We start from the raw sequence: 24,251 nt of genomic DNA, 5'->3' as shown, positions 1-24,251 counted from the left end.
GCTCTTGGAGCTCTCTGACCTCTCCCCTCCTCCCCTGGACCCTGGGAGACTACCATGTGGGATTCCTCTCTGTACCCGCCCACAGCCCTGGGCCTGGCACCCTATAGTTCCCCCAAATGTTGGCTGCCTCAAGGATGAGTACTAATCTGTAGTGGTCCCCCCACCCTTCCTTGAATATCACTGTCTTTGACGCTGAAAGTTTAACTGAGTGAGAAAAGTGGCTTCAGCAACCCAGGCTTAGTCAAACTCTTGGAACTTGGTGGCCGTCAGAGAGGCAACTGGGTCTCTCTGCCCTCTGATGGCCAGCTGCTGAATTGCAGGCTTAGAATCCAGGACCAGCAGGTGGCCCTCTGGACAAACAACCCAAATGGGGAGAGACATGATGCTTCTGCCCATGAAAGTACTGCCACCCAGACAATGCCACCCTCAGGAAGATGGGGCAGGAGAGCACCTGGTGGTCAGCTCCTCCATCTGAGCTTCCATGGGCACATTGGAGAGCTGGGTGAAGGATGGGTCCTTCCTTTCACTCCCGTTCGGGTTGAGCCTGGTGTTGGAAGTGGGCAGACCTGTGGGGCAGTAGCAGCCACTTTCTGTGACGAGGCCATGACCCTGTTTAAATTCTCTCCTTCCCCCCTCTCCACTCCACTGCCGATTTCTTGCTTTCCCACTTGCTGAAACATGATACTTCCTTCAAGATGGAGGACAAGGCACATAGCCTATTAAGGACAAGGGCTGCCTCCTTCCCTGATGCCTGCTCTGTATTCCCTTGGACTCACGCTTTGTTCTCTGCTACAGCCCTGATTGTGCTTACTAAGGTGGGTCCCCTCGTGACTGTCTCCATCTTTGCAATTCACAAGTTTCTGGCAGGCAGCCAGGGCTGAAGTCTGCTCTGCATTTGAGCCTGAGTCTAGATCACCACTGCCTCTGACGCCCTCATACCACTGAGTCCTCCCTGCCTCCAAGGCCTACCCTGACTTGCTCCCTACATTCATACAGGGGGTCCATGGCGGCCAGGGCCAGAGGCCACAGAGTACTCAGAAAAAGAAATCAAAGGTGACTGGTAGGAATTTGGGCACCATCCGGTATCAGAAAACCCGTGCAGAAAAGGCCCTCAGTGGCGGCGTGGTTCTCAGGGATGGTGTGGCCCAGAGAAAATCACCTGGCATCAGTAGACTTGGCTTTCACCCCCTGCTGTGTGGCCTCTGGTAAACCATCAACCTTTCTGAGCTGGTTTTCTCATCTGTAAAATGAGGATAATAGTTCTTGCCTCCAGAGCTTTGTGAGGCCTGGGTGAATTCATTTTTTTACCTTGAGGCCCTAAGTGACCAGACCACCTCCTCAGAATTCTGTCATTTCTCTGAGCTCGCCTCATGCTCCCCTCCCCTCACCACGTGCCAGCCTCACTTGCTATGCCTTGCTATCCCCTCAAGCCTCCAGCCAAGCTCTCGCTGCAGTGCCTTTGCACTTGCTTTTCTGTAAATTATCTGTACGCCTCGTCGCCCACCCCTCCCGCTGTCTCTGTGCGATGCCAGCTCCTCCGTGAGGTCTTCACTGGCCTCCCGGAAACCAGCTGCTCTCTCAGTGCCTCCTGTCCCCTCCTCTGCTGCCAGCCCCAGCCCCAGCCCGCATCGGACTTAGCATGTCTTTTACTGTTTTTTGTTTTGTTTTGTTTTTGTGATTATCCATCTTCCTCACTGGAGTGGAACTGCCATTGGAGGGACCAAATCCCAGACTCAGGTCTCCTCGTTCTACAGATGTGGGGGGGTGCTCTAATCCCTGAAGTAGTGGTGCTCTGCCCACATCACAGGCCGGCAGGTGGCAAAGGCCACAAGGACACTTTCTGTCAAGCAGCTGCTCTTTGCTGTCGATGCAGAACCAAAATGGTTTGTTCTGCTGTGGCTGAGCACCCCTGGTTGGGTTACTCAGGACATAAGCCCCAGACCTAGTGACACCACATTCCTAGAGGACCTATTCTTGAAGGTCCAGCAGGGCTAAGCTATAGGGACCTTCCCCAGCCTGGACCCTCAGCAGCTACTGGAAGGGCCCTTGAGTTCTCGGCCCTGCTGATGCGACAAGGGAAAAGTGCACAACTCCTGCTTTGTACCTCATCCTGACACATGTTTCTGGAACATTCTGATCTTATCTGGGCTGGGGACAAAGGTCTGCGTGTCCTTGCTAGGGGAGGGGGTGAGGGATAGACTGTGGTGTGGAGAGGCAGGGCAGTGGGGGCTGGACCTCCACTCCAGAGCCTGTTGAGGATTGGGATGGGGACATCAGAGGGAGGGAGGTCTAGTCCCTCTGTACTAAAGATTCTTCCCTCCTTGGCTTCCGGTGCAGGCATCCTGCACCCCTAGCTGGGCCCAGCCACATAAGGTGCTGATGCTGCTGGTCCGGGGATCACACCTTAAGAATCACTGTGTTGGGGCAACCAGGTGGCTCAGTTGGTTAAGCATCTGCCTTTAACTCAGGTCATGATCCCAGAGTCCTAGGATCGAGGCCCGCATCAAGCCCTGCATCGGGCTCCTGGTTCAGTGGGGAGTCTACTTCTCCCTCTCCCTATTCCCTTTACTCAGCTCTTGTGCTTTCTCTCTCAAATAAATAAATAAAATCTTTTTTAAAAAAATCACCGTGTTAGAGCTATAAATCTTTTAGTTGAGGACAACAAAATCTCCTCTGCAGCTAGGCATGGTCATGTGACAGGATCTGTCCTGGGGATGAAGGCAGAAGTGACACAAGCAGCCTTAGCCTCATGCCCTTGAAAGGTGAGGAGCAGGTTGTCCCCTCCCCCCCCTTCCTGCTGCTGGTGGGGAAGCTAAAGGCACCACTTAGACCGTGGCAGCTGCATGTTGGGCATGGTGGGACATAAGATGGAGCAGCCCTGTCCCCAGGCCTATGGAGAAACCCCATCACCCCTGCTTACTTCATCCCTGCTCAAATGCAGCCAGCAGCAGAGACAGAGTCTTCTCCTGGTCAGCCACTGATGCCCTGGCCTCCTCGAAGGCCAACTTTACGCCAGGACCCAGTCTAAATAGCCTCAGCTTGGGGCAGAGGGTTAAGGGCTGGGGTGGGGGCAGCAGCTGAGGTCATTTAGCGGAGGCATGGTCACTCCACAGAGGGGTTTGCAGGTGTCTGGGTCAGGGTCACGCGCGAGCCCGTTGGGGCTCCTGGTTCTGGCCAGGAGGCCAAGGAAAGGGGACCCCCAGCAGCACAGGCAGGCAGAGCATCACCCTGATGGAGGCCTCTGCTTCCCACGTTCTTCTGGAAGGGACTGAAGCGGTGCTGCTGATGGGCTCCTCCATAAGCAGCAAGGCTGCCCCCAACCCGCCCTGACACTGGGGCCTCTGGTCCAGCCCCTACCTGTTTTGCTCCTGGGGGCTGCTCTCTGACTGACCGACGTCCTCCCAGGCTCCAGGCGCATCTTCTCGAGATGTTGCTCTAGCACCACGCTGCGGTGCCGCTCCTCCTGCAGCTTCTTCTCAGATTCCAGAAGCTTGCTGTTGCTCTCCTCCACCCTGGGGATCAGACAGGAGGGGCTGCTGTACCCCAGGGCAGGCAGGGGCAGCCCCCACCCCAGCAGCTCTGGCTCTCAGAGAGGCAGGCGCGTTTTATACCAGTGGTGGTGTGACTTGTCCTTTATTTTACTGCAGGAGCACAGGAACATGTGTTTAAAAATCATATAGTTCTCTCCAAGGCTTAAAATGAAAAGCTTGCCAGCCCCTCACACTCCTCCCCATTCCCATTTCCGGCTCTCCAGAAGCAATCGCTTAGAACACTTTGAGCTGTTTCTTTGAATATTTACTGCCGTATTTCTACAGATGCCCATACTGCTATTTTTCAAGGTTTAAATATAATCTTTAGACTTCCTGTCACGCAACACGAGAATTTAGCTTGAGTTTAGCCCTCTCAAACAGAGTCAGCCCTTCCCAAACAGGATCACCCCTCCACCTCCCAAGGTGATTACATACCACTTTTCAGCTGAATTAATAGTGGGGGTGTATTAGTTTTCTGTTGCTGCTGTAACAAATTACCACAAACTTAGCATTTATTATCTCACAGTTCTGGAAGTCAAAGTTCAGCAGGCTCTGTTGGTTTGTCTGCTCCAGGTTCCACAAGCCAAAATCACGGAGTTGGCTGACCTGGGCTCTTACCTGGAGATTCTGGGGGAGAATCCACTTCTAGGCTTACTCGGGTTATTAAAAGCATTCAGTCCCAGTTGAAGAACTGAGGTCCCTGTTTCCCGCTGGCTGTTGGCTGGGTGATTTTCATCTTTTAGAGGTCCCTTGGCCCTCTACAGCTTCAAGGCCAAACAGACACCCTGAGCATGCTCTGAATCCATCTGACTTCTTCTGTAGCACATCTCTGGATGATCCCAGCTGGAGAAATTTCTCTGCTTTTAAGAGCTCAAGTGATTAGATTGGGTCCACCTGGTAATCCAGGATAATCTTCCTATTTTAGGGCCCATAACTATAATTACATCTGCAAAGTCCCTTTTGCCATATATCATAAAGTGTTCACAGACACAACAGCAGGGAGTGAAGGGCATGGGAGACAAAAATCCTGTCTACCACAGGGAGTTACATTAGAACAATTATTCAAACATGGAGCATGAACGATCACATTTTCTTTCTTATTTAATTTTTTTGCTTTTCTTGGAGTTAGTGATTGCCTTCTGTTTATTATTATTTATTGTTATGACTTATTATTATTTTCCATATGCCCATCACGAATTCATGGGACATTTGGCCATTTCACATGAAAGATTTGTTTAATCTCACTGAGGCTGGGGTTATGGTCTCTCCTGTGGTAGGTATAGCATTTCAGACTTCTGTGATACAAAAGATTCATCTAGAAGGCCAGGACTCCCTGAAATGTAACCTAACAAAGGGTTGCATACACACATGCAAATCAGAGTGGAGGTCTGGAAATTGACAGTGTTGGAGGAAGTGGTCTTCCACTTCAGTGAAGAGTCAAGAAGGAGCAGAATGGTGACAATTATCAACAGCATACAACCACCAACAAGAAGCTGTATAACACAGTTATTCAGCTACTAACTTGACTTGTTCAAGCATGTTCCCTGAAACTTTATTTGCAAAAGCCAAAAAAACCCACAAAAAACAAAAACCCACAAAAAACTACAAGTCCATCAATAGAGGAAATACAGAGTAAGTGGTCAATATTCACACAGTGGAATGTGATAGAATAGGGCAGGGTTCAACACAGTGGCTGCCAGCCCTATGTCCACAGGTAGCTATTTCAACTGAAATCAATGAAAAGGAAATATAATAAAAAATTCAGTTCTTCAGTCACACCAGCCCCATTTCAAGGGATCCAAGCCACACGTGGCTAACGGCCCCTGCACTGGACAGCAGAACTGTAGAACATCTCCACCATCGCAGAAAGTTCTGCTGGACAGCGCTGGTCTGGCCTCGAGAAGGAATGAAGTAGAGCGACATGTACAAACCCAGATCTCCCCATCGTGGGACCAGACAAGAAAAACAAGTGCCACAGGAACGCGTACGTATGATGCCGCTTATATAAGTAAAGGACAAATAAATCATAGTGGGTTAACACAATAAAAATGCTCCTTAGCCATAAAAAAGAATAGGTACTGACCTGAAGAGGATGTCTGAGATACATTATTGAGTGAACGAAGTAGCAGAAGATTATGCATAATATATAACCTAATTAAAAATTTTATAACAGATTAAAAATTTAAAAACAAATAGATACCAGCGCTCAGGAAACCCAGCCAACACGCTGACAACAGGGACGTGCACCAGTTACTAACTAGACACCGGTGGGGTGGGGTGGAGAGGGGCTTTCATTTTTCTGTCATGTATTTCAGCGATGTTTGCGTTTTACTGAGGTTTGTATTCTGTTTGTGCTGGAGGAAAAAAACAAACAGCAAACACCACAGCAACGCGAAAGCACTTGATTCCGACAGAGTTTAGGAACAACCAAACCTTTGTTTTCTCCTCCCCAAATGTGCCTTCCTCATCTTGATAAATGTCACCGCCAACCATACGGTTGCTTAGCTTAAACACCCGGGCAGCACTCTTGCCTTCTCACTCTCCCTTGCTGCTTGCGGCTTCTTATTTATCAGCAGGCCCTGAAGCTTTTCCTCTGAACACACACGGGGGCCAGCCCTTTCTCCCTCCTTCACCTGGTCTGGGGCTGCTCCTCCCCAGGCCTCCACAATTTCTTTCTTTCTTTCTTTCTTTCTTTCTTTCTTTCTTTCTTTCTTTCTTTCTCCCTTCCTTCCTTCCTTTCTTCCTCTCTTTCTCTCTTTCATATTTTATTTATATGTCAGAGAGAGAGCAAAAGCAGGGGAGCGGCAGGCAGAGGAAGAGGAAGAAGCAGGCTCCCCACTGAGCAGGGAACCCGATATGGGACTCGATCCCAGGACTCTGGGATCATGACTGAGGCTAAAGGCAGCCACTTCACTGACTGAGCCACTCAGGTGTCCCACAGTTTCACTTTCTACTCAAGTCTTCCCATTGGGATTCTGATTATTCTCTTTGGACCAGTCTTGATTCTCACAGATTTTTTTCTTCTTCGATCACAAAATGGGCTAATTTGTCTCGATGCTTGTCATGGCTTCGGGGTGATTCTTACCAGCTCTCTCACACCATATGCATCATCAACCTTCTGACAGACCAGATTTTTTTTTTTTTATTACTTTGTCATTTTACTTTGTAATTGATTTTTATTAGAGTTCAAGAGTCTGAGCAAACTGACCCAGTGGCGGTGTAAAGTGAATAATATTAAGCAAGGCAAGTCATTCGTGAATATGTTCGTGTAAAAATTTTGCTTTCATGAGGACTATAAGTGTGGGGATACTGACAAAGAATACTCAGACAAGGAGGTCCCGCTACCCAGGCATTAACTTAATATAAATGATACAAGACCTTCATGAAAGACAAACATACATAATATTATACTACATATATAATACTGTATACATAATTCATAAAGAGCTCTATGGGTGTAAAGAAAAAATATAAATGACTCCCTAAAAAGTGTGCAATAGTTTGAATAGATATTTAACAGAAAATCTATAAACAGGGGCACTCACTCAGTTGGGTGGCTCAGTCTGTTAAGCATCTGCCTTCGGCTCAGGTCATGATCCCAGGGTCCTGAGATCGAGTCACACATCAGGCTCCCTGCTCAGCGGGAGCCTGCTTCTCCCTCTACTTTCCCCCCTGCTTATGATCCCTGTCTCTGATGAATAAAATCTTTTTTAAAAAGGCTCTAAGCATGTGAAAAATATACCCATCCCCACTTTTGGTTATAGCAAAGTAGACCAAAACAACTGAGATAATAGTGTTCCTTTATTAGCTTGGAAACATGTTATGGATTGATAAAACTTTGTAGAGGTGAGGGTATGGGGAAATGGCAGATAGTTCCCATTATTAATGGGAATGCAAATGGATTTATGTTAAAATAATTATTTGTGAACTTTTAAATGTACACATTCTTTGATCCAGTGACTCCATTTAGAAACTGACAGTGATATACTCTCGCAAAAACTCTCGCGAAATGTGTTTAGCATGAGTCCATCTTGTAATAAGGATGAGCATATGTGCACATATGTCCAGGCACGTGTACACATATATCTGCAGGTACGTTTTTGGATGTGCAAAGAAAACATTTTAGAAGTTCTGACAGTTCTTTTCTATGCGGAATGGGGAACTGTAGGTTGGAAAAGAAGGCTTTTTACAATAACAGAAATACGTTTGTAATAGAAAAACTAATAAAACTTCCAGTCGCATAGAGCAGGGATTTTGATGCCAATGTGAGGGCAGAAGCTATAATCCTGGGTTCCTATAAGGCAGCAAACTGCAAGGAAGCTCCCTGCATGATTCTGGAAGCCTCCAGAGTGCCCCGTTTGCAATAAAAGACTGAGACACCCTTAAGCCAGGGAAGTGGTAAGGAAGCCTGTAGTCTATCAGGGCCTTAAGTGTGGGAGGGGGGAAGCACCAATCGCGAGAAAACTGAAACACAAGGCCAGTGCTCATGCGCTCAGGAAACCCTAAACCAATAAATTAGCATAAAGAACCAATCAGAGACCACTGAACCCCAAAGCTCCACAGAGACAAAAGCAGAACCATTCCACAGGAGCACTTTCCTAACCCGAGAACTCCCACAGGAAAAGACAATAAACCAACAACACTGAAGACAAGCTCACAGAAATAACACGAAAGTACAAACCACATAGAGAAATTGTTCACCGGGCGGGGGAGTCAACAGTTATTACTTAGGGTCGTAAGTAATGAAGACGAGAGAGCAACTCTAAAGAGATGAGTGAGTTTAAAATTAATACAAGGAGAAGTCTTCCTCGTGAAGGCTTCTTTTTCCTGCTAGAAGTGAAAAAATCAGTTATTAAAATAGGTTTCGTGGCAGAGGAAGTGCAACTGAAGAGATTTCGGGAGCTGGAAGGCAGATTTGAAGAAACCATGCAGTTATCAGCCCACAATATCACGGAGGTTTAAGAGTTGCAGAGAAAAGAAAAAGAAGGTCTACCATAGGCTGACTAGGCATTTCAGACGAGAAGAGCAGAAACGATGAGGAGAGGCAACACATGGGAGATGCCCTTGGCAATATGCAGACTGAAGGCCTCGGAATGAAAAAGCACACCAGTTCCCAAGCAGCAGAAATACAATGAGATAGAGTACCTAGACCCACCACAGTGAGACTCCCAGATACCAAAGACAAAAGGAATATCTGCAAAACCATCTAGAGAGAAAAGAGGTGACTAGGAAGGAACAACAACCAGACCGACAGCAGATTTCTTTTTGGCCACAGCGGATGCTCAAAGACAGTGAGCTGTCATAGCCTCCCGGTGCGGAGAGAAAGTACCCGACCATCTAGAATTCTACACCAAATGAAATTCTCTTTCAAGTGAAAGGCAGAATAAAGATTCCAAAATAAGCAAGGACACGGAGGGCTTACCATCCACGTGTTCTCAGCTGAACAAAAGGAAGCCCTTCAGTAAGAAGGAAGCTGAACCCAGAAGGGAGACTGAGATACAAGAAGCAAGAGTGACAGGAGTCATTTTTGAGTTGTCCAAAGTAAGTGAACACTGGCTAATTTTTTAAAAAACTTTTTTTTATTTATTTACTTGACAGACAGAGATCACAAGTAGGCAGAGAGTGGGGAGGGGCGGGGAGAAGGCTCTCCGCTGAGCAGAGACCCAGATGCGGGGCTCGATCCCAGGACCCTGAGACCATGACTTGAGCCGAAGGCAGAGGCTTAATCCACTAAGCCACCCAGGCGCCCCTGGCTAATTTTTAAAAAGATTAACTTGGAGGGTTAATGTCAGAAGGTTTAGAAAGAAGAATGCAGTATTAGAGAAATCTTAGAAACCAGTAATGTGAAAGACACAAGTAGGGGAGTCAGAGTTAAACACTGTAAACTTCTCGGGGTACCTGGGTGGCTCAGTCGGAAAAGCATGGGACTCTTGATCTTGGGGATATGAGTTCAAGCCCCATGTTGGGGGTAGAGATGACTAAAACAAAACAAAAACCTCTATGGTTATCCTATGGCTCAAAGGGATAATAAAGAAATCTACTGACTTTAGACTTGCTGAATTCTATGTTAAAAGTTATAGGTAGGGGCGCCTGGGTGGCTCAGTTGGTTAAGCCGCTGCCTTCGGCTCAGGTCATGATCTCGGGGTCCTGGGATCCAGTTCCGCGTCGGGCTCTCTGCTCAGCAGGGAGCCTGCTTCCCTCTCTCTCTCTGCCTGCCTCTCTGCCTACTTGTGATCTGTGTCTGTCAAATAAATAAATAAAATCTTAAAAAAAAAAAAAGTTATAGGTAACCACTAAAAGAATAGAGATAGAATGTATGACTTCCAAACTTGTATGAAAGAGAGAAATAAAACCTGACCTATCAAATAGAAAGGAGAACAGAGAAAAAGGAGCAGAAAAATCACGGCAAATAGAAAATATTAATTGAGATGATCAAACTATTTCCAAATACTACAAAAATGAAAATGGATTAAACTCTCATCAAGCACCAAGTCTCAGGTTGAATTTCAAAACAAAGCCAAGGGGTGCTTGGATGGCTTGTTCAGTTAAGTGTCGGACTTGGTTTGAGCTCAGGTCATGACCTCAGGGTTATGAATCGAGCCCCACATCAGCCCCAGGTGGGGCTCCATGCTCAGCAGGGAGTCTGCTTGGGATTCTTTCTCTCCTTCTCCCTCTGCCCCTCCCCCTTCTCTCACACACACCTTCTCTCTCTCTCTCTCTCTCAAATAAATAAATGAAATCTTAAAAAAAAAATAAAAACTAAAAACAAAGCCAATTATATGCTTTTCAAAAAGAGACACGTTTAGTGACCTCTGTCATGGCAGACTAAGCAGACTAGCCCCTCCTATTGCAAACAACTAGAAAAGGGGATAAAATATCCGAAATAAGTTGTTCTCAGACACTGGACAACAGGATGAGAGGCAGTGAAGCCTGGGCACAGGACCTGAGAGAAGGGAAACAAGGATGAGCTCTGTTGTCATTTTCAGTCTGACTGCACGAAGAGGGGGGTGAGGGGACCCCCAAGCGGAGCACAGCGGTGTCACTGGCATAAGGACACAAGACTGGGACTTGCAGTCTCAGTACCGCTGAGGCCGCTGGCAGTGGTAGAACGGAGTATGAAAGGCAAAACTCTGCCTCCCTGATGTAAGACCAGAACAGACTCCCCAGAAAAAGAAGGGAGTAGAAACTGGGGATCTCTGAGAACGGCAGGTCCTATACTTCAGAGTGAGAAATCCAAAAAGGTTTGGAGGCATCTGAATGCTTTCTTGTTAGAGCGCCAGGAGACAGCAATGCCCCTGAGTGGGAAAGGCCGTGTGTCTTGCTTGGCTCATGGGCCTGGGACAGCCTCCGAGAGCTAGTTTCCCCGCACCCTAAAATGACACAGAGCAGCAGAGTGAACCCAAAAAGATCAAGTTAAGAGAAAATCACACATGTGTGACCCTAGTGAGTGCCTTCTTAAATTCTGTGCCCTGAGTGCGTTGCTTGCCTCCCACGAATCCCAGCTCTGCATGGGGAGGCCCTGGGAGAGGGAATAGCATGTGGAGAAAGAGGCCAGTAAAGGAGAAGCAAGGCACCTCCATGGAGCTTCCTGTGGAACCGGGCCATGTGAGTCATGCAGGCGTCATGTGGACTGGAATCCCCTAGCTAACTCAAGGAGCCATGAGAAGGAATATACCATCGTGTCTGAAGCCACGAAGTGTGGAGTGGCTTGTTACACAGCAATACAGAACAGAATCACCTTGGTTCACGAAACCCCCCAAAACTCTGGTGCCACTCGAGGGAAATGGGAGAATGTTTCTTCCATTTGGTAGACTGGAGGCTTGTACCAGCCACTACATTTCTGTTACAGAAAAAGAATTAATGTTACTTTTCTCCTATACCCGAGTATGTCCGCAATTCGTATCTTCATGGGTTACGCACACACACACACACACACACACACACACACACAAGAAACCATTAAAGCTGGTCCCTTCTTACTGCTTAGGTACTGGCCATCCATTGACCACTTCCCAGCAGCCCTCACTCCTTCTTTGCTAAGGGCAGTCTGTTTTTCCCTTTGGCAAGCCGCCCCTCCTCCACTCTCTGAGCACCTGTAGGGACTTCCAATCAAGGTGCTTGGCCTACATGCAGGGAAGGACCTGTGAGCAACCTAGGCCAGCTAGACCTTCTCTCCCAGAACCCACTGGCACAGCAACCAGAAGCCATCAGGCCAGTGCCCGAGAGAAACAGCCAAGGGTTCCTACCACCGCATCCAGCTCCCAAGATTCCCAGACTTCCTTGGGCTCCTCTCCTGTCCCACCCCTTGAAGCCTGCCAGCACCTTCCAAAATCTGCCTTTCCCTTAACTTAGCCAGGATTGGTTTCTACTGCCTGTCACCACAGAGCCCTGGCCGCATGCCCCAGTAGGGCAGGAACTCGGTGGTGTCCTCTATATTTTTCAGTGTGGAGGTCACACGGTTGGGCCATGCGTTGGCCTGAGTACCTGCAATTCTTGCCAAAAGGGTCACTTGAACAAGGAGCACTGATTTATCTGAATGGAAGTCTGTCAACAGCCCCTTGGAGAAAACTATGCCTCCTGGTCCATTGCCTGGGGCCACATGCTTCCCTTCCCCTCCCCAGAGAAGTCTCAGCAGCCATCTATGAGCAACTCTCGCTCTTTATAATTCGGAAGTGCGTCAAGCCTTTGTCTTCCCACCAACGCCCCCAGTGCCCTGAGGAAGGTGTCCTGTTCATCAGAGATTTTGATTGTTTGTGGACTGATCTGACTGATTGAACTCCAGAGAGCCTCTCCCCTGAGACTCCCACCTCACGTCCTCATGCATATGACAGTCCCACCGAATACACGTAGGACAGGGCAAACCGCACTTGGGACAACAGGGCCCCAAGGCTGTGGGAAACCTAGGTAGGCAGACAAATAGCGAATGCTTTAGACCAACACCGTGGAAGCCGAACTCTCCGGGAAGGTGGACCCAGTCACAGTTGAGACCGGGTCCCTGTCCAAGCCTTGTGCCAGGCTGTCACACCCCCAGGCCACACAGGCCCGCATAGCTCGTCCCGGGACGCCATGTGTTACCGTTTCTGCAGGACACTGACAAACTCCGTGAGCCGGTCACGTTCCACTTCAGCAGCTTGCCAGAGGGCCTTGAACTCTGTCACCTGTGCCTGCCAGCCTTTCTGTTCGGGGGAGTCCGAGAACCTGCAGACCAGCATGGGGCAGAGGTCAGAGGTCAGAAGTCATCTGAGGGGTTATCTGAAGATGCACACTTACCCCTGATGGTGGGAGGGATTGGAAGAACATTCAGGGATCCTCAGAGACAGCCACAGAGAAGGAAGCCATCCCAGTCCTTCCTGGGCTTGCTGGTCCTCCTCCTCTGGCTTCTTCTCAGCCCATCATTCCTGTGCCTGCTGAAGTCTCCTGATCTCACTCAGCTGGTTGCGCAGCTGACCCACTGGGGTTAGAGCGGCATCAGTATCTCTGTCCATCCGGTCCCTGTATGGGGCCTGGAACTGGGCTGGCTGCTATAGAATTTGGCCCTTGAGGGCCTAGGGTGGCCTGGGTACCTGTGTGGCCAGGGGCCTGGCTGCCCTGCCCATTGCCAGGTGAGCCCAACCTCTGTTTTTCTGTCAACCTGCCCTGCCCTCCTGTAGCCCCTGACTTGGCCCCATGCCCAGCCCACTTTCATGGATGCTTGGCTTGGTGACTTGGTCTGTTTTCTTCAGTGCTGATCTAGCCTGTCACTGCTTCCTTCCTTATCACTGGGCCTGCCTACTGGACCCTTACCCACTGGCTGGAGCCCAGACGGAAGGGGAGCTCTGTCTCCCACCCAAACCCCCACCCCACCCTAAGAGCACACGTGTGAGTCCCAAGCTGCTCTCTGCTTTGCTCTCACCTTTCCCCCCGAGACCCTGGTGGCCCTGGTTTGCTCCTCTAGGATCACAGGACACAGGGAGAGCTGGGCTGGAGCGTGCGAGACCAGAGGTTAACTTGGTCTGGGGTCTTGGCAGGTCTCTTTCCCTCTCTGGGCCTGGGTCCTCCTTTTGAATACTGAGGGGTTGGCTGAGATGGGCCTGAGAACTGCAGACCCTTCCGTGTTCTGACTCTTAAATACACCTTAAGGCCTCGCTGTTCCAAGTATGGTCTCTGAGTCAGCAGCAGGGGTCCAGACCCGAGTCAGAGCTCACATCTAACCCAGCTGATAGCCGGTGGGTCTATGTGCACACTGACCATCAGAAAAGCTCTGGTCATCTCACCTCCACAATGTTCTCATGGGGGGAGAGGGGGAGAGGATGGGGCCATAGAAGAAAGGGGCTCTTTTCCCAGACACCCCATCACGGTCACCATACCAGCCCCAGCAGACATCCTCTCTGGGGTCACTCCTGCCTGTCCTGTCATTGACAGTGGAGGATGGTATGCCCCATGGGGACAGGGCTGGCACATGGTTGGGTTCAGCAAGCATTTGTGCAGTGTACAACACAGAAGTTTGGGAACTAGCAGTCTGGACAGCTGAGGAGCAAGTCTGCTCTTGTTTCCCTGTGGAGGGCAAAGGTCACAGCCACATAGGCCTGGAAGGGGTCTTGAGGACCATCTTGTCCTTCTTCCTGCTCCCACTACTGTGACTAAAACCTCAGGGAGACAGAGCCCGTCCATTCTCCGTGGGGCACCAGGAGGCCTCCCACTTTGGGAAGTGTGGCATGAACCCTTGTGGCTCAGAGCCGCCCACTCTCACCCAAATGCCCTGGTGACCCCAGGCTGACGGGTGGGACAACTGTAGCGTCGGCCTTGGCCCACGGTCCCCGTGCTGCCAGATGTCAGGCCAGAAGTGTCTCACTCAGGCCCTTCTTGGGAAATAACATCCCAGAGATGATCACTGCCTGGAGCCACACAGCAAGTCAAACATGGACTCAGGCCCCACAGAGGCCTGGCCCAGAGCCTGAGCTGACCCGCCTAAGGGGTGGGGACGGGGGCTGACAGCAGGAGCATGGCTCCAGTGGACGGGGGCAGGGCTCAGGACAGGGCTCAGGGGCAGGACAAAGCCACCATTTGTCTGTGAGCTGGCAGGAAGAACAAAAAGCCTATTGAAGCCCCAGGCTTGATTCTAACAACAAAGAGGGGGCCAGAGAGCTGAGGGGATATCAGTGACTTAAAGTGGGAACCCATACGACATGAAATTCTTCCCCTAGAGACTGATTCTTGTGGGGAAGAGAAGACAAGGAAGGGAGCTGGGCTCCAGGCCCCGGAAGGTTCCTTGTGTTAACTCTATGGTAGCAGGAAGGGACATTAGACTGCAAGCCAGAGGCCAAGACTCTGGTCCAGTAGCTTCTTGCTCTATCACCTCGGACAAGGCACTGGGTCTCCCTTACCCTCCACGTCCTTATGTAAACTTCGAGGAATCCCTGGACGCGGCCTGGCCTCGGTTTCCCCTCCTTTCAGTGGGATGGCAGTACTGGCTGAGCAATCAAGGGTGGGAGGGACGGTGGGGGCCCTGAAGTCCCGGGTTCATACCTGGGTGAGGCCCCATGAGGACTGGACAGAGAAGGCCATGTGAGAGCAGATTCCACCAGTGTGTGGCCCAGGCTGGTCACGGAGCTGTGTGAAGGCAGAAGGGGATCATCAACCCAGGAAGGCAGGCTGGGCCTTGCTTGGGAGGAGAGCAGGGGCCGGCAGGGATCCGGGGAGCCCAAGGAGGTGGCCAGTGCCGGCCCTGGCAGCAACCTGGACTGGGCCGTCCTGCGGATTTGCTGCCCTTCTTTCCAGGACCCTTGCTGGCTCAAAACGAGACAGAACCGGGAGACATCAGAGCCTCAAGCAATCCAACACAGGTCTTTCGGGGAGTCCTAGAAAGAGGTGCGTTTCAAGGCCAGCTCAGAGACGATATCACAGGCAGCTGCCGCCAGTAATAATTACTGCCACCGGTAATAATATCTGGGCCCACTGGCTCCCCCATGCAGATGCAGGCTAATGGAATACGAGAGGCCCTCATATTGCCAGGACAATGCCACAGTCATCTTAAAATTGCACCCGTGGCTTCCCAGAGAAGGCAGGCTTTCTTCTGAATAATTAATATTCACTTTCCAACACTTCTATCCCGTTTTTGTTTTGTTTTTTTTTTTTCTTTCTTACCGAGAAGATCCAAGCCTGCCAACGTGATCGCCTGCTGAGGCCGGGGACTTGGTCTGGCCCGGGTCCTCCAGGAACTTGGTGTAGGCGGTGTTGACCTCGGTCCCACCAGACCCCTTGCCCACTCCTTTATTCTGAAGATACTGCAGGGAACAGACGTGGGGTCGATTCTCAGCGCTTTGGCTCAGAGGCCTGGAGAAGGCAGGAGGGGGGCCTTGGCTAGAGCTTGGGGCTTTGAGGGGATATGAAAGAGGCTTCTTTTCAGGAGTGGAAAGCGAGGCCTGTTTGGTGAAGGCGGTGAAGGCGCTCCTTGCATGATAATGGCGTCTAATAATGACTCTCTTCAGAAAGGGAGCTACATGGCGCCAGGGGGCCACTGGGCCGGGAAGCTGTTCTACATTCAGGTCCCAAAGGGAAGTGCACGGCCTTTGATTCGGGCCAGATCAGAGACTGATGTCTTTGAGTGGACCCACCTCTCGCGGGCAGCCCCACCCACGCAGGGTGAATGCCAGGTGTGACTTGAGGCCAGCTGCCTTTGTCAGCTGGAGACACTTGGACTTGGCAGACAGCCAGAACCAGAGAGGTTGGCAGAACCTCAGTAAGGGCCACGGTCCTGGGGGGAGGGGAGGCTGGGCTCACCAGGCCCCCTTCCCTCTTCCCCCCACCTCCTTCTTCCGGATAGCTGGTGAGGCCAGATTGAAGAAGGAGTCCCCCGAGGACCCCCAGCAGGGGTGGACAGTTGGTGTGAGAGCCAGCCCACCCGGCATGTCCCCCGGCCCCAGCCCCCCTGAGACGCACCCATCAGCTGTCTGCTGGGTCACGCTTGGCCCCCAGCCGGTTGTTGATCCCTGAGGTAAGAAGTGTTTCCCTTTTGTGTGCCGGGAGGCAGGACAGTGGTGAGGTGAAACTACTGGAATGTTCCCGTGTGTTCCCTCAGATTTCACTTCCCAGTGGGAAGCAAGCAGTGCAAGGATGGCGAGGCAGTGCCCCCCGCTCACTGCCACACATACCCTGTCCCCAGGCCTTTAACATAACCCTGGGCTCCCCTCAGCCTCGGGGACTTCAGCATTTTCCACCCCAGCCACCAGGATCCTAGGGGATGGACTGCTTGAGGGAGACAAACCACCAGCCCCAACCAACACCCGGCCAAGGCTGGAGCTGAGGGGCTCCGGGTTCCCATGCTTTTGAGGGGATCATGGAACCCTGGGAATAAAGGGCAGGGCTGCTCTGTGGCATGCCTTAGGCTATACCAGTCAGCCTGGCTGTGAGGCTTCTCTGTCACTGGGAGACTTGTGTGCCTGTTAAGGTTGCCAAGTCCCCTCCCCTCTGAGCACCACCACCACCACTGGAAGGAGCTGCAGAGAGCCCCTGGCGCCTGACTCCTGGCAGCCAGGGCTATGGCCCTAAGGCATCTGTCAAGGTCCAACCGTTCAGGAGCTCCCTCACTGGATAGCATTTGTGGGCCTGTACTGGCTGCCCAGTCCTGGGCCAAGCCAGGAGGCACCGAGGTATGTACCCCTGGGTGTGGGGGGCAGGAAAACGATCACACAGCGTGACAACAGTTTGTCTTGGGGATGCACAGGGAGTTAGGAGAGTGCCCAAGAGGGGCACGGAGCACAGCCTGGGGGCCCTGGGGCTCCCTGAAGGAGCTCATGACTCGGTAATTCCTAAAGGCTGGGGGCCCCTGGCCAGGCAGTGGCAGTAGGGGAGGAAAGGGAAGGCACGTGCTTCAGACATGCACACGGGCCTGGAGTGGGGAGAAAGCAGGGCTGTGTGAGGAGCTAAATGGTGGTCATGCGGCCAGAGTGTGGGAGGAAAGGGAGGGTGAAGAGGAGGTGCAGGAGGGAAGGCAGCAGGAGCTCGTCATGTGGGGCCCTGCAAACTGGGTGGAGTACAGCTTCTTTCCACCCTCCCGCTGCCTGGAACATGAACGTGAAGCCTGGCACCGAAGCCATCATCTTGGATTGTTAGGACGAGGGCCACAGCTGGGGAGCGTGAGGAGATGCAGGAGGGAGCCTGGACCCCTAAGCATTGAGGCCAAGGGCGACCGGGGGCCACAGACAGTTTTTGTGCAGAGGCAGGAGACAACCAGGAAAGAGAGGAAAGGTATGTGAGAAGGAGTGGGAAGCCAGATGGAAGCTGTGGGCCAGAGCGGAGCTAGTGGGGATGTGGTGTGGCCTGAGGGAAGATAAGTGGGGAGCAGAGGAAGCTGCTGAGATTTCTCTGGACGGTGGATGGACGCGCTGAGGCTTGGAGACGGATGTCGGGCCGGGCTGGCGCCCGACTCACCTGCACACTGAGCTGGCCGATCTCCACCTCCAGCTGCTGCACCTTGGCCTCCCGCTCTGCCACCATGGCCCGCAGCTGGGTGATGAGGCTGCTGCTCTGCTGCACCTCACTGTTGACCCGCTGGTCCAGGTGGCGCTGCGAGGCCCGGGTCTTCTCCTCCTGCAGGCTCAGGCTACCCAGAATCTCCTGGAGCTGTTTCAGCTGGTCCTGCGGGGCCAGGCAGGAGGGCAGACGACAGACAAGGTCAGCCATGACCCCTGGGCAAGGCAGGACAGGGAAGACCGCCTTCCCTACCCACTCCCTGCTGCAGCAGGAACCTAACAGTGGGACGCCTCCTGCTCCTTTGAGAAGCAGGAGGACTTTCCTTGCCTGCCCTTGGGGGACTCAACAGGCAGGGAGGACCAGGCCCTTTTCCTGTCCTCAACTTCCTTCTCTGAGATGGGGCTGAGAAGGACATCGAAGGGACTTTCGGGATGACAGAAAGCATCTCAGCCAGTGGGGGAGATATTTGGGGAAGAAGAAACCCTATCCCTCTGCTGGGAGATGGCCTTGAAGGCAGTACCTGGACCCCTGGCCAGGGATCCCTCAGCACCTGACTGAGGTCCCCCCATCTCCTGCAGATGCTCCCAGGACACTAGCAGGCTGGAGGCTTCACTTGACAGTCAACAGGAAGGACAGATCAGTGACTGGGAACATGGAGGGAACTGAGGCCCAGAGAACCCAAGGGCAGAGTGCTGGTGGATGGCCTGGCTGGGGCTCGCCTGCAGCCTTCATCATGCTGTCTGCAATAACACGGAATGATGGCACACAGCGACCGCCGAGGACATGCAGCTCCACACCTTATTTAAAAACCGGGAGCTGAGGCTCAGAGAGGGGGTGCCCCTGGCCTAGTGTCCCCCAGGGAGGTGTCCCCAGAGGTGTACTCCGCCTACCACCCCAGGCCCCCCAGCCAAGCCAGGCATGGCCACGGGGCCTGGGGCACAATTTGGGATTCAGAGACCAAAACCCTGGGGCAGCACAGATCCCAGAGAGAAAAGGCCAGGCTAGGGGTCAGGAGAGCAGTGGGGCCTTGATAATCAAGGCAGGCCTTATGGTCAGAGCCTTGAACCGGGTTCAACCCGGTTTGAACTCAGTTGTATAATCTTGGATGACTTAGTCAACTAATTGTTGTCTTCGTTTCCCCAGGTGTGAAAGGGGATTAGAACAGATGACCCTAGGGGTTGTCTTGGTGACTAACCATTATGAACCACATGTACCCCAAGTACCCAGAAGGGACTGTGTGCTGTCACACGGACAAGAATTTGTACTGGACCTTCAGTTGTCCCTTCCGTTCCTTGATGGAATGACCCAGTGTGGACTCCTGGCTCCTCCCCGCTCACCCACTTCTTCCCTTCTGGGGTCCACAGGTCCAGTGGCTGCGCCAGGCTCTCGCACGTTACAGCCAGCACCGATACCACACAACACGACGTGTACGCGTGCTTGGGCAGCCTCGGAGCTGCTCCTGTCCCTGGGGCGTGGCTTTGGGGCTGGTGCCCAGGCGAGGCCATGGGCTTCTGAAGGATGCTGGTGGCGGCCTCTGGGGTCTGTGAGGGCTCACTCTGCCTGGGGCCGGGTCACGGGCTTCTGGGCGGGCTGGGGGCCCTATGTTGGAGGCACTGGGTGCTCTCGTCAGGCCTGAGTGGCAGAGTCATACCAAGAGGGCGTCGATGAGCTCATCGTCATGCCGGCCCTTCTCCACCAGGGTCCCCATCTGACTCCTGAGGGTCTTCACTTCGCTGGATAGCACCTTATTCCGGGACCTGACACCCTCCAACTTCTTCTTCAGTTCTTCAAGCTCTTTCTGGAGAGCATCCCGCTCAGCCACAAGTTTCTGTAATCAGGAAGGATAGTCCTGGGCAGTGACGCTGAAGGGATCCCAGCCTCCTGCGCACAGGTGAGGCCCAGGGACAGGAGGGGACTTCTGAAGGCTGGAGAGCAAGGCAGCAGAGCTGGGCCCCAGCTCCCGGGCCCCACCTCTAAGGGGTGTCAGGTGGGGCCTTGCCCTGTACATGACAGATGTCACTAACAGATGACAGCACTCCTCCGTCAGCCCAAGAACACAGGCATCAAGGCAGCTGCCCTTGCTCTGTCAGGGTCAGACATGAGAGGAGTCCCACTTGCCAACTGTGGGCTAAGTCTAGGGTTCAAACAGAAGTGGCTCATCCCACCAAGAGCCAGAACGAGAGGGAGGGGCCACCCTGCTGCATCGTCTCACTTCCTCCGCGCGTGTCCAGCATGTCAGCCCAGACTGTGCCGTGCTCTGGTCAGCTACTAACGGGCAACTCAAGTGCTGGGCATGCCTTCAGAGTCTCCCTTCCTCCCTCCTTCCCTTCTTCCTCCCTCTCTCTTCCTTCTCCCTTTCCTTCCCTTCCCTTCCTTCCTTCCTTTTCTCCTTCCTTCCTTCTCAAATAAGGCCTCAGCTGAGGGGATACTGTGTGCTTTAAACTGTTATAGGTGCTGGGAAAACAGCAGAGAACAAAACAGTGTGTCCCCAAGGATCTAACACCCTAGCTGGGGAGACAGATGTTAAACGGTTTACCTGTTATTATTGTTTACCTGTTGCTCTGCTTATGGAAAACTGGGGAAGGGAATAGGGTGGGGAAGGACAATGGCGTTGTCAGGGAAGTCCTTTGTGAAAGTTGACATCTGAGAAGAGACTAAAGGAGGTGACAGGATGAGCAAAGGCCCTGGGGTAGAACATGTGTGGCTAGAGCACAGTGAGACAGGGGACAGGTCAGGGGCAAGGTCAGACAGGGCAGAGACTAGATTAGGTAAACCATCAGGAGCCAAGATTGAGACCCTGAGGAGGGTTTTGGGCAAGAGGTGATATAATCTGCTTTGGTCTTGAGGGTTAATTATCATTGGAAAAGTGTTTTCAGATCCTTGTGGAAGTGAATTACAGAAATGAAAAATAGTAGATGATGAATCCTGAAGACCACTGATCTTTGCCGTAGGCAGCCATTGTTTACCTGTTGCTCTGCTGTCTACGCACTCTAGGCTCTAGCAGGCACCTGTCAGAGGAAGGACACACAGGGAATAGCTTCCTTCCACACACATTATGGCTTACAATTGGTTCAATGACCGCAATATATCCTGTTCTGTGTGAATGTGTAACTCTAAGCTAGGGGCACCTCAAACCCAACATTTTCAAACCCAACATTTCAAATTTCCCATCTCCCCTGAGTTCCCTCCCTGTCCCCCCTACCCACCTGTTAGACTGACCGGTATCCCTCCCTGTCCCCCCTACCCACCTGTTAGACTGACCGGAACTCCTGTACAATCCTTCCGCTTTTCCCCTTTCTATCCCGTCACTGAGCCCTGTAAAGTCGACCTTCAAATGTGGCAGGTGTCTGGCCTTTGGCTATAGTCCTACTGCCTTGGCTCAGATCCTCGGTCACGTCTCAAGTGGATTATTGCCTCTGCCTTCCATGTGTCCTCAGACCTAAGTGCCCCTGCCCCTACCTAACCACGCGACCTTTCCAACATGCACAGCCGTCCATGTCCTTCCACAACTTAAAACACTTTGGTGGTTCTCCACTTCCTTCAAATAAGAGCCCAAACCTCTTGCTGGCATACAAGGTCGAGGAGGACCTGGCTTGGCCAGCCTCTCCAGGCCCACTGTTCCCTCCTGACACCTGATGATCTAGGATCCTGGGGGTGTACTACAGGTCACAGTGTGTACATGGTCACAATGTTCCTAACACAGGGTCTAGTCCTGGACTGGCACTCACGAATGGAAGTCTCCTGATGGAAAGGTAAGGCCTCACTATCAGGAAGCCCACTACCTGCCAGCACCCTGTCCCACTTTTTCCTCTACTTTCTTTGAGAAAGCCCTGCTCCCCACTTCTGAGAGGCTGACTCAGCTCCCAGACCTGGAGTAGGGATCTGAAGCCTGGCTGGTCAGAGCAGCCTGGACCCTCAGCTCAGGGATGGGCTCATGGCCTAAGCTAGCCAGGGGACACTTCATTCTGGGACTGGGTTGGAACCACTGGGAAAGAGAAGCCTTTTTATTTGTGGGGGCCAGGCTGGAAGAGAGAGGCTGGGACTACCAGGCGTCCCCATGGGAGAGAGTGAAGCTGGTCCGGAAGAAGCGGCAGCGAGACCACATCCCCAGATCCCTGGATCCATCTGTGCCTGAAGCTAGGCCACCTCTACACCGCTCATCTACACAAGCCAATCAATTCTGTTTGTCGCACAAGCCTGGTAGAGTCAGGCTCCTGCCACTCCTGGCATAGTCAGGGAGATGCGGCCCCCAGCTTTCAGCAGTCTGGAGCCCTTCTCCCCTGAGCTCCACCTAACCCTGTCCCTGGGCCATCATCATTCTGGGCCCTGACCATTTCTGCTCCTTCTACGGTGAGAATTTCAGATCTAGCATCTCCAGAACACCCAAAGCTCAGGAAATGGGCTGATGACCCAGTCAGGCAGTTCCAGCTGGATTGACAGGCTGGAAGAGGCACTGGGGGGACCCCCAAGCCCCAGATGTCTCCTGCCTCTAAGGGGTGGCTCAGAGCTTGTGACCACATGGGCTTCAGGGCCCTGCAGAGGTGGTCACGATCTCCCGGTCCCGTGGGCCCAACTGAACTCTTCCCTGGACCTGCATTACCTCCCAGCCCTCCTGTTTTTCCCTTTCCAGGCTGCGGATCCTCAGCAGGTTCTTCTCCTGTGCTGACAGCTTCCTTGGGTCTGGATAGACAGGCGGCTCGTCACGGGGTGTTCCTGCAGACTGGCTCCGGGTCTGTCCCAACTGCTTCTCCAGCTCGCGAACCTAAGGGGGTGAAACTCGTCATTGCACAGGGGGTCTGCCCTCACAGACTCAGCCACTCAGGGGCTGCCGTGAGGTGCGCGACAGGAAGCCCCACTAGACAGAAGACGCTGCTATTCAAGGTGGATGCAGGATCCCCGTGTGAGGGGCACTGAGGTGGGGGTGGGAGGCCCGAGGTGGCATCTTGAGTCAAGCAGGGGAGGACAGGAGGGAGGTTTAGCTTGAGAATGAAAAAAATAACCCCCTCGCTTAGGGGTTCTGTGAGACCAAGAAGCAGATGTGAGTCCAGGAACCTGGGAGGAATAGGATGGAAGACCTCAGTACAAGGATGGACTCTCTGACCCAAGACCTGGGAGATGTGGGGTCCTGGCCACTTGCAAGAGACGCGTCATAGGGAGGGCGGGGTTTAAAAGCTGGGAGACCAGTTCAAAGCCTCACTAGCTGTATGGCTGTGCACAGCTTACTTAACCTATCTGAATCTCGGGCCCCCTCACCTGTGAAATGGGTTCCCCCCACATAATGTTATAAGGATTCGGTATCCTGAACTTTTCTTGAGTCTGGGAACCCCCAAGATGCTTCTTGGGATGACAAATCTTGGGGTCCACTCCAGACCAACAAGTCAGAGCTCCAGGGGAAGGATGGGGAATATGTATTTTAAACAAGTCCTACGGGCACTTTTTAGGGCTAGGTAATTTTAAGAAACGCCAAGATGGCCCAGGTGAAGCCCTCAGCACCGTCCAGCACTCACAGGCTCTCAAGTGGCAGGTAGATATCACCCCACAGAACGATGGCTTTATTGCACTGGGGTAGAAGTGAATAAAGCCTAGGGTCCTTCTAATCCTGGCTTCCATGTTGATACAACATAAATGATGGAATACCTTGGGTAAATCTGTGGGGGCCCAAATTCCCTAGGATCCCCAGTAAAGGGCAGTGGCATTGTTTTGAAAGCACATATCAGCGCCCTCGTGTGGCACTGTGTGGTAATTCCATTTAAGCATTAGAGAACACAGTATGAAACTCTCAATCGTTTCTTTACACAGCTTAACAACAATGACAACTAACAACTAATGTGTCAGTGCTTATTATGGCTGGACACTGTGCTGGGTACTTTACAGATGTTATTTCATTTAACCCACAACACTCTCCATGTGCAGGTGAGGAGACTGAGGTGCAGAGGGTCGAAGTGACTCGTCTAAGGTCACAGAAACTGTAGACCAGTGACTGAGGCCAGACTCAAACTGGGGTCTCTTGAACCCCAAGGCCACACATCGGTCATTCATCACAGTGTTCTGGACACCATCCCCTCTTGGTGTTGGCTTCAAGGATCCCACAGGAGGCCCCAAGGATCCAAGCAACCCAGGAACTGTGAACTTGAAGTCCCTGGGAATGAAGGCCATGTGCTTGGCCAATAGGGGAAGTTACATTCCTACTCTTGCACTTCTTGGCTTGAAGGGGAAAGAAGAAGATAACCACATTCAACCTTTGTACAGTGTTCGCTCCACGCCAGGCAC

General features: G+C 52.2%; 1 protein-coding gene across 8 annotated transcripts in view; it reads right to left on the bottom strand.

The window, feature by feature from the left end:
- The window catches only part of LOC123940393 (coiled-coil domain-containing protein 13), a 66,243-nt gene that overhangs the window by 15,165 nt on the left and 26,827 nt on the right, over positions 1-24,251 (bottom strand). For 6 of the 8 annotated variants that reach the window (XM_046003174.1, XM_046003173.1, XM_046003178.1 and 3 more), the window contains exons 8-15: positions 22,582-22,743; positions 19,633-19,809; positions 17,940-18,146; positions 15,654-15,793; positions 15,036-15,119; positions 12,606-12,728; positions 4,149-4,157; positions 3,358-3,512 (exon numbers count right to left, since the gene is read on the bottom strand). In XM_046003174.1, coding sequence (XP_045859130.1) covers positions 3,358-3,512; positions 4,149-4,157; positions 12,606-12,728; positions 15,036-15,119; positions 15,654-15,793; positions 17,940-18,146; positions 19,633-19,809; positions 22,582-22,743 — 1,057 coding nt within the window. Of the gene's footprint in view, positions 1-451; positions 567-3,357; positions 3,513-4,148; positions 4,158-12,605; positions 12,729-15,035; positions 15,120-15,653; positions 15,794-17,939; positions 18,147-19,632; positions 19,810-22,581; positions 22,744-24,251 lie in introns of all 8 variants that reach the window. The other 2 variants (XM_046003180.1, XM_046003175.1) reach the window with 2 other exon arrangements.

The sequence above is a fragment of the Meles meles genome, chromosome 4 (genome assembly GCF_922984935.1).
Source record: "Meles meles chromosome 4, mMelMel3.1 paternal haplotype, whole genome shotgun sequence".
Taxonomy (NCBI): domain Eukaryota; kingdom Metazoa; phylum Chordata; class Mammalia; order Carnivora; family Mustelidae; genus Meles; species Meles meles.
Note: the sequence above shows the minus strand (reverse complement) of the source record. Positions and strands in the feature narration are given on the sequence as shown.